This window comes from Zootermopsis nevadensis, unplaced genomic scaffold, assembly GCF_977971745.1.
Source record: "Zootermopsis nevadensis isolate Lab colony 2312 unplaced genomic scaffold, Znev_1.0 Znev_ptg000015l, whole genome shotgun sequence".
In the NCBI taxonomy this organism is placed as follows: Eukaryota; Metazoa; Arthropoda; class Insecta; order Blattodea; family Termopsidae; genus Zootermopsis; species Zootermopsis nevadensis.
In genome coordinates, this window is record NW_028259147.1 from 3,257,001 (window position 1) to 3,273,984 (window position 16,984).

The following is a 16,984-nucleotide window of genomic DNA, read 5'->3' on the forward strand; positions in this document are numbered from 1 at the left end:
AACTGTGTTTATGTCCTCACCTGAAGGTCCTCCAATTCCTTCTTGTGATCAACTTTCCCTTCAACAGCTTCCTGTTCTTGGATCGTGTCTTCATCATCACTCAATTCCTTGTCTGATGCAAGAGTGAATTCATCATCATCTCTACTAGACACGTCGTCATCACCGCCTTCACTTCTTTCACCGGGCAACGCTTTATCTCGGTTTTCCAAGTAATCACCTGGCAATTCCTTCAACAACTCTTCTAGAGGAAGCTCTGATTCTCTTTTCAGCATTTCAACTTCTTCGATATGTCCTAACACATCCATGTCTTCTTCTGCCTTTGCAATTGTTTCTTCATCATCTGTTGAACTCTGATTTGGTTGAAATTCATCTGCAAATTTCACACTACCCTGAGAAATATTAAAAAACCTGTCCCACTATACGCCATGTAGGCGCTTGGGGGAATGGAGGTATAGCTCCTACTCATTATTGACCTCGGCACTAGATGGGGTGAGTGGTCAGCATCACGCCCCAGCTGTGCTTTATCCCCGGGAAGGAGGCTGTCAGAGCCAGTCTGGACGCAGAGGCTAGAGGAAAAATCCTCTGCCCCCGTCGGGGATCGAACCCCGGTCGCCCAGTCCGTAGCCAGTCACTATACCGACTGAGCTAACTAGTATATAATTAAAATATGAAGAAAGATCAGAATTGCCATCAGATGGTTCAGTTCAATAAAAAACTTAAAATCTGTAATTTAATCACAAAACTGATGTTACAGAATACTCCGCCATAGCAAAAGTGTGGATAATGTGTATTAGAGATTCCTACTTCGTGCAGATTCTTTCACTTACAAATACTCATATAATAAGATTAAGATTTTATTTCCAATCCTGCAAAGGCAGGCAGAAATGATAGTATCTCCAAGCACAAAGCTTGAAACGCTTGATGGAATACCGAGGGTTCTGGAAGAAAGAAGTGATACACAAATATGGCCTCCAGTGATGAAATGTATTACAGTAAAATGGCATGTACTTCATGTCTTAATTACCAATACTTAACTGAAGCACTGCAAGGCTCATTATCACAAACACAAAAGCCAACAACTGGACACTATCCCTAGCCAGTTTTCTTTTTTCATGTCCAGTACGCACCATTCAGCATGGTGTGCATTGGTGGTTAGCAGGATTCACGACCCATCAGTACATGGGTTTGATCGGGACCACGACATTCAACGCTCCTGCTGTGACCCCCATTTTGCAAAATGATGAGAGTGGAGTAATTGTTGGGATGCCACGAAGAAACCCTGGAGGAAAACTCTGTGATGCCTGGACCACGGCCTTGCCCAACACAAGTTGCAAATCTGAGCACCACCGGGAATCGAAACCAGGGCCCCAGTATTACAAGCCCAGTGTCCTAACCGCTAGACCACCGTGGCGGTTCCTAGCCAGTTGAACCCAATCCACTCTCTCACAGCTAGTTTCTTCAACATTCATATTAATATTATCTTTCAATCTACCCCATGGCTTTCACAGCCACTAAGGCATGAACACTTTTCTCATTTTCCATTACAAGCCACAAGCACTGCCCGCTGCATACCATTTGATTTGATCATACTATCAAAAATGTACAGGATACAAAATACTTATATTACTAATAAACTAAATAATTTGCCATTGTAAAATTAAGTGGGTAAAAGATGTTTTCAGAGTAGTTTTGACTATCAAAGTAATTGGAAATTTTAGAATTATATAGTGCCACACATAAAACCTCTTAAACCAATTACATAACACATTATTAACATACCATCAGACAGAACTTGTCTTGTTGGCGAAGATATACGTGATGAATTCACAGATGGAGGAACACTTGGATTGACACTGTCCACACCAGATTTGTTCATGCTTTCAGCTAACCATGTTGAGTATTTTTCTGTCTGGTCTACAATAAAACTAAGATGCTGGTCCAGTGCCTTCTTTCGTTTTTCTTCCAATCTTGTCTGTTGTTTAAACTCTACCAGCTGAAGTAAACACAATTGTTAACCACTGAATTTAACAAAAAACATTTTCACATTTTTGAGACAATGAAAGAATCCAATAATACGATAGGACATAACTGAATTAACTAAACATGTGATAAAATCTTAACATATTTGAGGCAAGTAATTCTTTCTATTTTCATGGTTTGGGGTTCCACGCTGTGCACATTTTAAAAAGCAAATGGCACAACACTCAGATTTATGATGGAAGTCCTGGATTGAAGTTTATTAAACCTCGTGCACCTAGACGTGGTTTAAACCGCTATCGCCTAACGCAAGTAATAATCAGCAACTAATCTAAAATTTAACACATGTCTCATTTACACAAGTAATATACAAGTTAAATCAATATACAATACTGGTTTAAAAGGAGCAAATTACATATTAACACCTACCAAACATTTTATATCAGGCTTGCAAATATAACAAAATCATCACAACCAGGCCTCACTAACTACATAATTCATATTAAAGGATTTCATTAATATTACCTTCTCAACGTTGGACCAAAATGTCTTGATTTCCTTTGCGATAAAACTAGCCACTTTCTTCAACCGTAATTCTTGAACCTTTTCAGCCTTTTGGGCCTGAATCGCTTTTTCCTGAAAATACTTTTGAACATTTCTTGCACACTGAAACAAAACACAGAACGACAGTCAGCCGCTAATGTGGAGCACAAACACTCTTAACAAAACAGCTGCACAGTTAAGAAACTTCTCACCCGTATCTGCGATCAGAATTCACAAGTAACTTTTTAAGTTCACTAAAGTACAGGAGTAATATTTAACATATCTGCATGATGCCTTTTCAATTAATTTCATAAACCTTCAAAAGTACTCGGCAGATTTTCTTGCATAACATGTGATAGAAAAAAATATCTTAAATAAGATGTAAGAATGTAAACTGGGCTAAACTGGCTCAGAATTTTGAAAATGGTGCGTTCTTGTAAACATGGTAATAAAAATTGTTCCACAAGAAGTGAACACTTTAACGTGCTGAGCAACTATCAGCTTATCAATAAAAAACCTTTATCACACAGTCGCATATAATTAGTGACAACAAATAAAAGAAGAGAAATGTTATGAACTGACCTTTTTTGCTGCCGCCTTCTTCCATTTTCTTTCCTGTGCAAAGTCAGCTGCTAACCATATCATTTCTTCGATGAGGTAGTCCCAATGTGCCTTTACTCTCGGAGGTTCCTGAACTTTTGGAAGTCTCTTCTCAGACCATAAACCTTCTCTCTGGAGTTCAGCTATTCTCTGCATTACATACGCTTCCTGCAGCGGTTAACAAAAAAACCCTGTGAAATCCTATGATACTCCAGGAACAAATCACCACATGGATTAAAGAAATGTTACAAATTCAGCACAATTTATGACATACATATAACTGCCAGCTACATTTCATTCAGATTCTTAAATTGAACAGACAATTTTAACTATGGCTATCAATCACATTCCAATTCCTCTCCCAACTTGTAAAATTTACTTTAAACAAGGTTTATCAATGTTGATGAAAGACTCTCAAGCCACCTGACGGCTTGTAACCTGAGAGTCTTTCATCAACTTCAGTCGCTGCAAAATCTTGACTTTATACATAAGGTTTGTCAATGTTTGCAATTTAATATGACCCATTCTCAGCAATTTATATGTACTATGACTGAAACTAGCTTCCCAAAACATTATCTTCATTTTAATCACCAATTAATGCAAAAAAAAAGTCCTTGCAAGACTTATTATTTTTAAACATATACATCTTTAAGCACATATTCAACTAAAAAATGCAAATATGAACCTATCAGCTTCAATTTCTGTCCATCTACCTGGTTGTAAATCCCGTACAGAAGAAAAAATAAAGATAAAATTTCATACTGGAGAGTTTCACTGAAATTGCCGACACATTCCAATTTTAATTCAAATCAAACTATAAAGGACGCTATGCGAAGATTTACGTGCATTTCTGCACACACAAGCGAAATATTTCAACTCAACTCATAAACAATTCAACAATGTTCCACATTCATTTTCAGACAAATGCCTCGTGTCAACAGATCAATTCTTAATGCAAGAATCTTTCTATACTTAAAATGTCATCACTAAATGAATTTGGATTTTTAACTCACTTCCAAAATTCATACTTATTGCTGCACATGTTACAATTTGCCACGGTGATACAGAACATGATGCAAACTTTCCTAGTACTTTAAATAAAATATACATCCTATTGAACTGAATATTTCCTTCCTGAATTATTCTTTACAAAGAACCAACTTACTTGTTTTGCTTTCTCTGCAATTTGTTCTTGGCTTCCAATTGAAGTATCGTACACAGCCGAAATGGAATGTTGTCTTGTATGCTGCCGGGACATGGGAGCCACCAATGGTAATTTGTTTAGTTTTGATGGACTCAAACCTGCAACTGAGCCCTTTTCATTTACAGTCGCAGACGACCCTGATCCCCTTCCAGTTCCAGATGACACACTGTTGGGGTTGGTAGGAGTTGCAGGTTCAAGAACCAGTGGTGTACCACCTGACAAGTAAATTACGCACTTCATATAATCAGAAAGCTGACAATCTTAGATACAGTCAATCAGCTTACAAGCATTCCAGCTGGCCACATGCTACAGTAACATTATGTTAAATATCCGAGCAGCATCCCATGGTACAAGGAATTAAACCACCTATTCCCTTGTGCTAAAGTTAATGCTGACTATGGAATTCACAAAAAATAAAAAAAATCTGCAAGATAAAAGAGTGGTTCTCAACCTAATGGAAAATTCAACCCACTTTTAAATAAACTTTCATACTGTGTCTGATATTATTGAAGTTATAACTGTAATTAAAGAGTGATATATAAAAACCATCTTTCCCTTTAATAAGCATCACAACATTTTAATGAGACAATAGAGCTACTAATTTTTATGAAGCCTCATTCTGTCCCATCAACATTACATGCTGTTCTATTTCAGTTCCTAATAAATAAATAAGCAGTTTCCATAATGACAAACTCAACAAGTCTATTCTTTCCTCAATCAATAGTCTTTCTGTACCGAACACAGTCTTACATTATAGTGCCTTGGAGTCAGAAATTAGAGTAGTTTTGTTAACAACTGAGTGGACATTAAACATAATGTTCTACATGACTTTTTTCCACCAAGAATAAGATGTGTCAAAAGCAGAGACCAAAGAAAGCAGATATATAAACAAATTCTGAGCCCACAAAACTTATTTATTTGTGGTTTATTGAACATTGCAGTCAGAAGCTCTGACAAACAAAATAATGAATTGGAGAGGATAAGAAAGGATGCTGTCAAGGCATAATTTAAGGTATTGTACAAGCACATGCCTGGAGATAATAAAGGGAAAAACCCATCAGCCAGTATTTGGGCCAAGATTTTAAACCAGGGCAACCCAAATTTGACAGAACTGTTAGATTGGCACAAACATAAAACAAAAGAAAAACATGAATGAAGTTAAAGTACAGCCCAAAACATAAAATTCAGTTTAAACTTTTATTCTGCTTGCAATAAAATCCTCTCAGATGAACAGCCATGTCAATTCTGATAAAAAGTCCAATGTTTCAGAGACCTGTTCGGTCTCTATCATCACTCCTAAAGTGAATAGATGCAGATCGATGTCTGAGAAAATTCTATTGCATTTAGTTGCTGTAAAAGTTCAGTAACTATTTGTGAGATGGATGAAGAAGCTCATGTCAGGTTAATTTTACGAAAGAACTGGGCATGAGGCGTGTCTCTAAAAGTTTGTTCCACAATTGATAATATAGGACAAGAAGTTTTGATAGTAACTGCGTTCAATAAAGTCTTGATCAATCAGCCCCTGATGACAGAGACAATATTCCAAACACAGTTCTTGCCACTGATGCAGCTGATCAAAAGACATAAAAGTATGTAATATATTGTCTGCCCATAAAACACACTGAAAACCATAACATTAACACCTTCAGCTGGCATAATTCTAGCAATGAATAACAGCTGTAATAAGAAATAATCTTTAAAAGAACAACACAACAGTAAAGAATTATAGATGTACCAAATTAATCATATGACTAAGCCAGCTATTTCTTTCCTGATATGCAGAGTAAATAAAGAAATTAACTTATCTTCAGCCAAAGTTATACACTGACATCTGGATACTGGAAACAAATCTGTCAAAAAAATGTTATAACCTAAGATTCTATTATTACAATTAACTATAAATTCCCTGAAAAGCATCCATACATAATACCACATCCAACCTTGCAAGGTGCTTTGCTTAAAATAAATGGCTAAAATTAAAAAATTCTCCAACAAATCATAAAGTCCATTAGCAACAAATATGAAAATATTCCATGCAAAGCACATTCCAAAAGTCACACAAAAAAATTACCATTTGAAACCCCAGTAAGCCACAGAGTAGCTTTAAAATGGCAAACAATAATTCGAAACCTTCCATAAAATCCAACATATTGTTTAGACAAAGTTAATACAATAACACTGAATTTCTACTGGCCCAATAAAATTGAAGACAATAACAGACTACCTGGCACAAGAGGTGTGGTAGTAGCAGTGGTTGGGCCTATGCAAGTTGAAGTAGGGAGTGGTCGTAGTCCAAACACCATCCCATGGCGACCCCCTTGAGGTCGCCCAGGGATATGACCTGCACATGCATCATTTCACAGACAAAATATACCTCAGCTTGTACATGTCAAAGGAACTATTAGTACAAGTCACACATTCACATATACGTAACAGAAGGTCCAAAAATGATGTGTAATAATTCTGGCACGTTCCTAGATTAACCTTTATCTTACTTGCGTTCCTTGTCGGGAATGTAAGTAGAGTACTCAGCCCTACGAACGTTCCTTGTGCGGAACGTAAATACTTGCAACACTGTAAGGAGACTTGGCTACGTCTTTTGGCCTCTTTTAGGGGCTGCAAATATTGGATCACTCTCTCTAGGGTTCTGACAAGTTCAACCTGAGCTGTCAACCCAGAAACTATAACCACAAAGTAATAAACTTTGTTTATAGTCAAGTGGGTTTTGGCTTCGTTTTCAGACCCCTATTCAAAGCTACTCACATTCCTCGGCATGATGGGTGAAAAGAATGAGTATCCACTGAAGTACAAGGAAACAAAATTTTCTGTGTGGTCAGTAGTTCACAACCATGGCTTCTACCATGTCAACTGAGCTTCCAAAAAAAGAAAGTAAAGTTACTAAAGCCTGAAGAAATGCCAGAAGTCATTTTGGACACTGATATTAACTGCATTTTTTTTTTAAAAAAACTGTGTATTCTCTGTTCTGTTCGCATAAATATGGCCTTTATTTCGTCATTTTATCATGTTTACTTTAGATAATATTAAAGTTTTCCGTAGAGCGTGCACAAAAATTTAAATACCTGCAAAAAAAACTCTGTAGGGCTGCTACCACTTTGCCATTTAAATGTCCGTCGTTTAAAGGTTAATATCATATACCTTGTCAAACTTTACTATTAAGTTCAAGGTCATAAGTGCACAAACAGTAAGGGCAAAAATGCTGACGCATATTCCAAATTCAACAAACGAAGCACATGAATACTCTGAAGTTTGTATACAACTGGATTTATATCGCCTCCATGATGGTACTTTATGATGTAAGCCCAGAACATAAAGTAAAACACTAATAATTCTGAGCTGTCGATTCCTCCAAAACATGGTATTCAATACGGACCTTGTATGACTGCTGACAAAAATATTATAACAACAAACAACATTAATTATATAAACACAACAATAAAACTTGATGAAAAGGCTGCAGATAATTCATTCAATTTGAGATCTGGAAGTTCATGACTGAGATCAATTCACTCAAAACTATATTAAACTACAGAAGTAACAAGTGGTACAGACCTTGCTGGTTAAGTTGAGCCACAGCAGGAGGAAGAGTCGTGGAAGTTGCTACGGGGGTTGCCCCCACTCCTGGGATCTTGATCTCTGTACTTTGAGAGGTCAGGGAAGATCCTGGGGCAGACGGTGAATGTAACAACAAAGTAAGGTCTTCATCATCATCTTCAGGATCCAAACGATGAGATCTAAGAAAATGTAGGAACTGAGGAGTAGATGGTCGTTTACGCCAAGTGAGATAATCCATCATGTTTCCACCAGCCTGCAAGAAGAACAGTTCAGAAGCGTGTTCCGCGTATCGTTCCTGATCACTACGCATTCGTGCCATCTTGTGTTCTAGCACTTTCTTCCTTAGAGCTCCAATTTCTTCATTTGGAGGTGCTCTCTCCTGAAGTTCAGACAGTCGCATTCTTTTCCTTGCAGGAGATGAGGATTGTGGACTTGACATGACACTTGAAGCAGAGGATAATGGTGTGGCAAAAGATCCGCTAGAAGTCCGCACTAAATTTGGTGTCGATGTTAACACTAGTGTCGGAGGTGACTGTACTACACCAAGAGCACTACTAGTAGTCCTCTGTCGGGGAGGGGACGACAAGGAACTGACCAGTGTTGGGTGAGAGGAAGCATTAACTGCTGCTGGTTGACCGATGGCGACAAGTGATACCGTGCCTCGTCCGGGCGAGTCACTTGTTCCACTGTTTCCAGCATTACTAGTAGCAAGTTGCAATGTCCCTGCCCGTCCTGGAACTTGAGACACACCGACCACATTCACTCTCGGAGATGAAGCAATGTTTAGTATTCGTGTCACACCAGCCTGTTGGAGAGCTGCACTGGATGTTGCAATAGTTGGAATAACCTATAACCAAGAAAATACACAGCCATATACAGCACTAAAATCATTAAAAACTAAAGAATGTAACATATCTATGCTATTATTCACTACTGTGGTACCTAAGTCCTATAAATACCAAATGCATTGCTGCCTCGTGATTAAAGAATTGTGGATACCGATATCTTATTATGCCTTTTATTGTTCCCTTGAAACCAAATGAAAGGGAATGAGGGAGACAGGTCTTCATATTGACGTATAAGCGAAATCAATTCAAATGTTCCATCACCAAAACAAATGCTTCATATGATTATTCTAATACTTCATCTTTTATGTCTCCCTATCCAATTTGATGCCACATTAATGTAATTCATTTCATATAAGCAACGTAAATAAGCAAGCTAATTAACAGAATAATGCTTAACTAGGCAGAATCATATCCTACTACAGTCAACACAAATGTAAATTACAGCTGAAGATCTTGGTGCAAAACAGGGGTACTTCCAAATACCAACATAATTATTTAGTTGTTAAAGTAGCAAACAAGAAATATAGGAAAATTTATGATGGAAGAGACAGATAAATCAACAAACATTTAGCCACTTAACAATTGCTGAAAACTTATTCGCCATGCCTGCCTTTCATAAAAACTTCCGTAACTTATACAAAGGAGTCATGAAGCCATACACTTGAGAAAGACATATTTTAATATACACAACGGATGATGTGCAATACAGCACACAATTCATAATGTTCCTCATTCTTCATGCCAGGTAATTATCCTAAGTCCCAGTTTACCTCCTATTACTGAAATTATCCTTTCCCTGTGTCCAGGAAAAAATCCCCAAATTTGCCATCTTTCATATATTTTGCATATGCTGTTTGCTCTGTTGCAGCCATCAATTACACGCTACAGAATTTGCAGCTCTTGGTATCAGCTACTACTTTTTTCATTATTCCAGCAATGAAATTTACAAATTTATTACATTAAACATTCATGTAATATACTGTATTAGAAACTACTACTTAGTGCTCAAACATTTCTTTTTCATTTTTTGTATAAAGGAAATAACTACAAAATAGCACAAAATGTTGTTGGCTATTAAAATTAAACTTAAAATTAAAACAACTAAAAGAATAATCTAATGTTGTGGCAAAGGATATATGACATATCAGTATGATTGCCAAGGCAATAAAAGTAAAATAACAATAGGCCTACATACAATAATAAGAACTTAAAACAATTTTTGAGTCTCCTGAGAGAAATATAAAATGTCACATCCGCTTTTTTCAAAAATTCCAATTCAGAAGTCTTATACATTAGAAACCTTCTGGGCTTTCATCGCAGTTTGTAGAAGATGTTTCCATTCTTGGGAGACAATGTGTTGTCATGTGCTGATCTCCAGATATTTTGGAGAACATGGCCATTTCCACCTTCGAAAAAAATTTACTAAAATATCAGACGCTACTCAAATTTGTAGGAAATGTCTTGGACAACTTTTTTTCTGCCTCACCCATTCATCTTACTACCGCCTTTCACCAAAATACAAACAGAATTGATCCTGAAAAGGACGACATATTTCAATCCGCTTTTCTATTGGAAACTCGTCTAACAATCAGTATGTGGAATTTGATATTATGTCATGACCCAGTCAGGCCAATATTTAAAATCCCTGGCTTACAGCATATATAGAATACAATAAGAAATGTGCCCACGACACAGATAAACAGTCACAGTCCTACAAAAAAGAGAAGACCTCATAAAATGTAAACAATGATTGATCATCTTTTATCTCAGTTCTTCTACTATAAGAATTACTTTGATTGAAAATTATTAAATACTACAACTATCTATGTAAATAGCTGTATTAAGTATGCAATTATAATTATGTTACGCTATTTTATTGTACAAAGTGCTAGTATTCATTCTATGACATTTACCACATCCTTGGCTTATACCATGTAGGACCTATGGGATATAAATAAATTATAGTTCATAAAGATGAATATGTATTACTCTTAAACACAAAAATAGTAACTATCATGGATAAGAACATCCTCAACTAAAGTAATATTGGTTATTCATCAAGTACAACACTTACATCATTCAAAACATGTTGAAGCATTGTTCTATTTTAAAGATTTAGTAGGACTAGTAACTTTAAATAAAACTCAAATTCAATGTTAGGTGAAGGTGAGCAAGAAAGTCAGAAAGCTTAATACTTCAGAATGCAAACATTACATAAACTATAAATTATAAATAGTACCAACCACCAAATTTGAATAAAAGATGTATTTCTGTATGGAAAATAACACAATAGCATTGACATCAACTTTACAAAGGTATATTTAATGATAATGTTGACGGCTGGGTAAGTTACAGTAGATGATGTAATAAAAGATCTGTAAATAAATTCCAAATTCAGCTACAGGTACAAATGGATATTTTTATCAAATAAACATTATATTACCTGAGTCAGACCAGGCACGCTGACTTGAGATGTAATAACAAACTGATGGCCTCGTGAACCAGCAGCTGCCAGCACTTGTTGCAGTCGTACCGTCTGCCCGGCCACATTAAGAGTTTGCGGGGGCTGCTGTGGTCCAGCCCCTGCCTGATGATCGCTCATCTCCTAATTACCTGGAAAGCAAGCATATGTCACACTAAAAATAATCACGCTAGCAAAATCTGGGTGTACCCACGATCCAAACATTAAAATTACACATATATTTCGCACCACATATACATAACCTTATCCTACAATTGCGGCACCAATCACGCCAACAGTAATTAAGTTACCGTCTACTTACAAATACACATCCATCACATCAATTGATATACCAATATTCCCAGTAAATTATTACATTTATTATCGGAATGCTGAAAATAATTACAAAATTATATTATTAAAAAACCAGTAATTTGACCTAACACAAAGGAAATACCTCAAAACAACCACCGCCATATTGGCATTTTCGTATGCACCCATAAACTTACCATTATGTTATCACAAAGTTTCATGTTGAAGGTTCATCATCCGTTTACAATTTTATCATATTTATAACCTACAAAATTTACTAATTAATTAGGTACCAAACGTTACTCTCATGATACGAACTACAACTATTGTTATCAATGCAAATTCAAACATCTCAGCTCAAGGACGCTACCTTCCTTCTAAACATGGCGACGGACCTCAAACGGCAACGTCGTTTTCATATATCTCTTGTGCAATATACATCCACCAGGAGCGTTATATCCATTACGTTGGAGCATCAGAGCAGCCAATTGTATATATGAAATAACCCTAGACCAAGGTTCAGGAAACACACTACATGACATTGATCATCGCATACAAAATACAAATGTTTGTTGTCCTGGAAGTCCATAAAATCCACCAAAAGTGAGGAGGGAAGTTGGAAATAATTCATGGATCCATTATTATGTGGGAATGAGTTTCATTATCATCACTTCCTCCATATGTATACAAATGCACACATACTAGTAAATATGGAAAGTCATAACATTATGTAGGTAGTAGCAAAAGAAATGTAATGGCTAGATTATGCACTCAAATGAATCCATTATTAGAAGAACGTGTCTTGAAGAGGTTACATCAGAGGAAAATTTTTACGATTGTTGATATTTTGCAAGAAAATGCAGATAAACTAATTCAGATAACAAAGCTTTCATACAAGGTAGGTATTGATGTCCATACATAACCTTCTACATTTCCATTCTTATATAAATAAGTTACAGCATCAAACGTCCTGGATGAGACTCTTAAAACTTCAGAGTAGCAGACATTGTAATGCAGAGGCATGATAAAACTAAGTATTTTTCTTTCCATTACACAGAACTTCATACTCTGTAATGGAAAAAATGAAGCTGTACATGCTTGATATGGACATACTGGTAGCATTCATATGTGAAATTCAAGTTTATTCATATGTGCTCAAGGCTTACTTTTATTAAATAAATTATTTGCCAATCTCAGTACCTGTGTGGTCTACAGTATGAATCTTGGCTGCTTTGAGAGTAGGATCACAGGTTTTAATCCTGCTCAAGGCATGACTATTTGTTGTCTTTTTGTTTTTTGCTGTCCTGTGTAAGCAGAGGCCTTGTAACAGTCACCTGTCTGAGTCCTGCCAAATGGCTAAACTGATTCATATTTCAGAAATCATTCTGAATGGGAACAGGCTACAAGGCCTAATCTATAAGAGTTGATTATGATGACATTATTTCACTCCTCCCTCCCCCACATGATGTCTTACATCCCCAAAAGTCTATGAAAACACTTATTTGCATGTTCCTCCTTGGAGCACTGTCTTGAGATATCAGTCAGTACCAGGGCCATTGAATAAGTTATGTAAAGTTGAATTACTGCTAGTTTTGGAACATAGAATAGTGGGAAATTGTGCATTCTGATTAGTGCATTAGTGGCCAACAGGAAAGGAGATTAGAACTTTGGTTCTCTTTCCAAGAACAAAGCTCTATTGAAGACACACTCATATTGCACTAACAATAGTTTTCAGCTGTTCTGCCTAAAATGCTCTTGCAGCAGGAATATGACTTCAGTAGATTAACATAATTTGGGAGCAATGTCACGATTGTTGGCCAACTCTATGAACTCAATCTGTTTTGTTGTCTGGGAGCATTAATTTATTTTGTGTACTTTTCTTTTAGGAGATTTTACAAATACGCCAAAACATAATAGCAAATTATTCTGCGTTTCCTGTTAAAGGGATAGATGCATATAATGAAATCTTATCAAATACTGCTCTTATTCCAAGTGGAATAGAAAGGTTTGTACCACTCTGTTTTAATTCATTAAAAAAAATTCTGTGTAGGTTATGAAACCATTTCCTTCAAAAGCTCATTGGAAAGAAAACTGCTTATTATTCCTTTATGCTGTCTTTTCAGTCTGGATGCTATGATAGGAGGAGGCTTTTTGACAGGCAAAATCTATGAAGTTTGTGGTTCATCCGGAAGCGGAAAGACTCAGCTTTGTCTTACTGTTTCAGCACATATTGCCCATGACTTTAAGCAAGAAGTACATTATATTGATACAAAAACAGATTTTTCAGGAAAGCGAGTTCAAGAAGTTTTAGAATCAAAGGGATATCATGATGAGGTACAATATAAACATTTTAATTATTTATGTAGTTTTGAGTGTATTCCTTCACTTAGTAATGAAAAACTTTTTATATTCTTCATTATTCACATTAATGTTTGCAACACTTGTGAATTTGTTTAGAGAATACAATGTGTATTAAGAAATGTAAAATAGCTAACAGAACTTCAAACAATGGCATAAATTAAATATCTGGGATTTAGAGTGACATAAAAATCACATTCATGAAGACATTACAAGCATATGAAATGTAAGAAATGCTTAATAGCATTTAGTTCAGAATATTTGAACTGCTCATCTCCTATCCACAAACATGTGATAGGACATGTACAGGGATGGTGACATATTTTCTCAAAAGTTGTATCCAAAAACCCAAATAGAACAGACCACATGTTGATGGGAGGATAATATTAAAACTGATCTTAAAGGAACACAGTGCTGTTGTGTGAACTGAATTATTAGATTAAACTGGTTCAGGATAGGGTCCAGGTTCTGTAAGTGGCACAAAACTTTTTGACTGACTATCGGCTTCTCAGGGACCTGCTCCATGGAAATATTTAATGAATGCAATAGTACATTTTTTTATATGTAGGTAATTGGTGCTGTTATGGAAAGAATTCGAGTAACCAGAATAAAAGACGTATATGAACTCTTTTCTTTCTTGCAACACTTGAAGACCAGCCTTCACCATGATCAAGATGGGCATCACAGTGTGCGCATTATCATATTAGACTCCCTTCCTGCGTTATTCTTCCCTTTTCTTGGAAAGAACCTTAATGATGGTAAGATTTCACTTTTTTTCCACTGCAAGAGAATGTCTACTTATGAGCTTCCTTCCTACACTGTTTTATATGTTATGATACATCTGCTTTCAGGCCTGACACTTATGAATCAGATGGCTAACACAATGAAGTATATTGTAACAGAATACCATGTTACATTTCTAGTCGTAAACCTAGCTATGCAGTTGTTAGAGGAAGAAAATGTTGCTGGTGATGGAAGCAATGAATGTATACCTCAGGATGGGAATTTGGTTATATGTGATACAATGAAACCAGCTCTTGGGAAATACTGGCTAGATATACCATGTACACGACTGTTTATTCATAAAATTAACTCAACTGAAAGAAGACAAATAGCTGTAATGAAAAGTACATCTCTAAGCACAAAGAAGCGTTGCAAGGTGTTAATTAATCAAAAAGGGGTAATATCAGCATTAGGAAGTGAATAGTGATGTATATTATAAGCAGAAATACTGCACACTGTAACATGAAAAGTCCTGCTTGGATTTGATGATACCCCATATCAGTATTATCCATCAGGAGTTTATGTACTATAGAATTAAACTGTATGGAGCTTGGTTTGATTGTTTTGGAAATGGGCTATATATTTTGAGCTTTGATGTGGTGGTAGTCTCTTCATAATTAGTGTCTTTGTACCTTCACCGTGGTGACTACTGTAAGATACAATATTTTATTGTGCTAATGTTTTCTTTTTAATGTATAAATGAAAAATTAAACTTGTTTCTTTACTGTATATTTTTTTTGAATGAGTTTTCTGTATAAGCATGGCACATATGTTTGTGTAAAATCGTTCATTTTTATATCTACAGAGCAAAGTGTATAATATTAAGTAGTGATTTATTATTAATAGTTTCAAAGAAAGGGGTTTGTAAACATGCATAATAAACTTTCCTCTTTCCATCATAAGAGTTGTGAAACATAGCCAATTAAGTTTTTTCACAGACTCATTTTATATTATACCTACAAATTTCAGAAAGTTGGTACAATGGGACAATCCACTGATAACTGTCTCCATGGCATTACAAACTCCACAGGTTCATAACTGTAACAAGCATACACCCATATGATAAAAACTGTGCTAATGCTTTTCAGCTGAACAACTATTTGTATAAGACATTAATAAATAAAAAAATACATTATTATTTGTTTATTGTTCCTGCTGTAACAGTCATCAAAGCCTAAGTAAGTTTCCTCTTCTTTCACTATGCACAAAAAATATACAAGTGTATGAGATCACTTTAACCTGCAAGATGGAGACCGTACGTTCCTGTGAAACACCTGTATCTATGTACAAATCCACATGGTATTGTAACTCTAAACCAACATGGTTAAAATAAATTACACAAAATATAAAAAAATTACATAAAACGATGCACAGCAATGGTACTAGAAAACTTGTTTCTGTCATTATGGCCCTTCACCTAGCAAATGTGATCTAATGTGGAAGTCAGCAATTTTTTTTAAAGTGTGTATACAATTAAAAAACTGCAGACACAACCAAGTACCATGATTGACAAATGTGGATACAACTGGAAAACCATGGATAACCAACAAAACTATGTCATTATAAAATTAGTATGATTTAAGCACTGAAATATCCTAAAAGAAACTTTCTGTGATATGTACAACATTGATCAAATATACAGTATCATTTCTCAAAAGCTATCCTTACCTCATTATTATTACCTCTGGTTGGGGCTTCACACTTAGAAAACAGCAAAATCACACCACCAACCCCAAGTGGCTATCTCATTCTAAAAAAGATCAAACATTAAGGGTGCTTGTGAACGTTTAATGAAAATATAAAGACTTAAATAGTAAGAATAGTAAATGCATGACACACTCCATAATTTTTACTGCTCATTAAAAATGTTTTGGTGTCTGAAATGCAAAGGTTTGTAAAGCATGGGAAATCCCAATAGCAGACCAGGACAGGACAGAACATATTAAAATTGACATGAGAAACAGTCTGTAAGAATATGAAGTTGAATAAACTGGTAATGATACTGTCCAAATGATAGCTTACGATGCTATTGGTACGCAAGAACACGCAGCTTTTCATGTAACAATTAACATTTCCAAATAATAATATTTCGCATTAATAGACGCCACTGTTTGTTCTTTCTCAACTGTTTAATCAGATAATTGTTCCAACATTAAACATATTATGTTAATTATTTATCCGGCACATTTCCATACGACACTAGCGAAAACAACCGTTTTGAAGAAAGACATTTGATAACACTTTAATTCTTATATAGCACGGATAACCCACACACACTATCTTTACACAAATTTATTTGCATTTTTTGAAAGGTAAATTTCCTTA

At 35.7% G+C, this 16,984-nt stretch overlaps 2 protein-coding genes and 1 long non-coding RNA gene across 14 annotated transcripts in view; 1 reads left to right on the forward strand and 2 right to left on the reverse strand.

Moving 5' to 3' along the window:
* dom (domino helicase) overlaps window positions 1-11,894 on the reverse strand; it is a 56,271-nt gene extending 44,377 nt beyond the window's left edge. For 3 of the 8 annotated variants that reach the window (XM_087349052.1, XM_087349050.1, XM_087349048.1), the window contains exons 1-9: window positions 11,716-11,894; window positions 11,189-11,358; window positions 7,895-8,744; window positions 6,549-6,665; window positions 4,286-4,539; window positions 3,103-3,288; window positions 2,503-2,643; window positions 1,780-1,993; window positions 21-370 (exon numbers count right to left, since the gene is read on the reverse strand). In XM_087349052.1, coding sequence (XP_087205178.1) covers window positions 21-370; window positions 1,780-1,993; window positions 2,503-2,643; window positions 3,103-3,288; window positions 4,286-4,539; window positions 6,549-6,665; window positions 7,895-8,744; window positions 11,189-11,347 — 2,271 coding nt within the window. In that variant the 5' untranslated portion in view covers window positions 11,348-11,358; window positions 11,716-11,894. Of the gene's footprint in view, window positions 1-20; window positions 385-1,779; window positions 1,994-2,502; window positions 2,644-3,102; window positions 3,289-4,285; window positions 4,540-6,548; window positions 6,666-7,894; window positions 8,745-11,188; window positions 11,359-11,663; window positions 11,683-11,715 lie in introns of those variants that run through there. The other 5 variants (XM_087349055.1, XM_087349053.1, XM_087349051.1 and 2 more) reach the window with 4 other exon arrangements.
* Window positions 11,895-11,998: 104 nt separating this feature from the next.
* Rad51D (Rad51 recombinase D) lies at window positions 11,999-15,797 on the forward strand. 4 transcript variants are annotated; one of them, XM_022060351.2, is made up of 5 exons: window positions 11,999-12,416; window positions 13,405-13,523; window positions 13,642-13,852; window positions 14,445-14,634; window positions 14,728-15,797. In XM_022060351.2, the coding sequence occupies exons 1-5, from the start codon at window positions 12,273-12,275 to the stop codon at window positions 15,081-15,083; spliced, it is 1,020 nt and encodes a 339-aa protein (XP_021916043.1). In that variant the 5' UTR covers window positions 11,999-12,272; the 3' UTR covers window positions 15,084-15,797. The 4 variants fall into 4 exon arrangements, with proteins under 4 accessions (XP_021916043.1, XP_021916044.1, XP_021916040.1 ...); XM_022060352.2 differs by having other exon boundaries at window positions 14,529-14,634; XM_022060348.2 differs by having other exon boundaries at window positions 14,445-15,797.
* On the reverse strand, window positions 15,582-16,977 carry LOC110828057 (uncharacterized). Of its 2 annotated transcripts, none has more exons than XR_002542553.2 (3): window positions 16,682-16,977; window positions 16,328-16,409; window positions 15,582-15,697 (listed from the first exon to the last, which is right to left on the reverse strand). It is a non-coding gene; the product is annotated as an uncharacterized LOC110828057 (long non-coding RNA). The 2 variants fall into 2 exon arrangements; XR_002542552.2 differs by having other exon boundaries at window positions 15,582-15,857.
* Window positions 16,978-16,984: the final 7 nt, after the last annotated feature.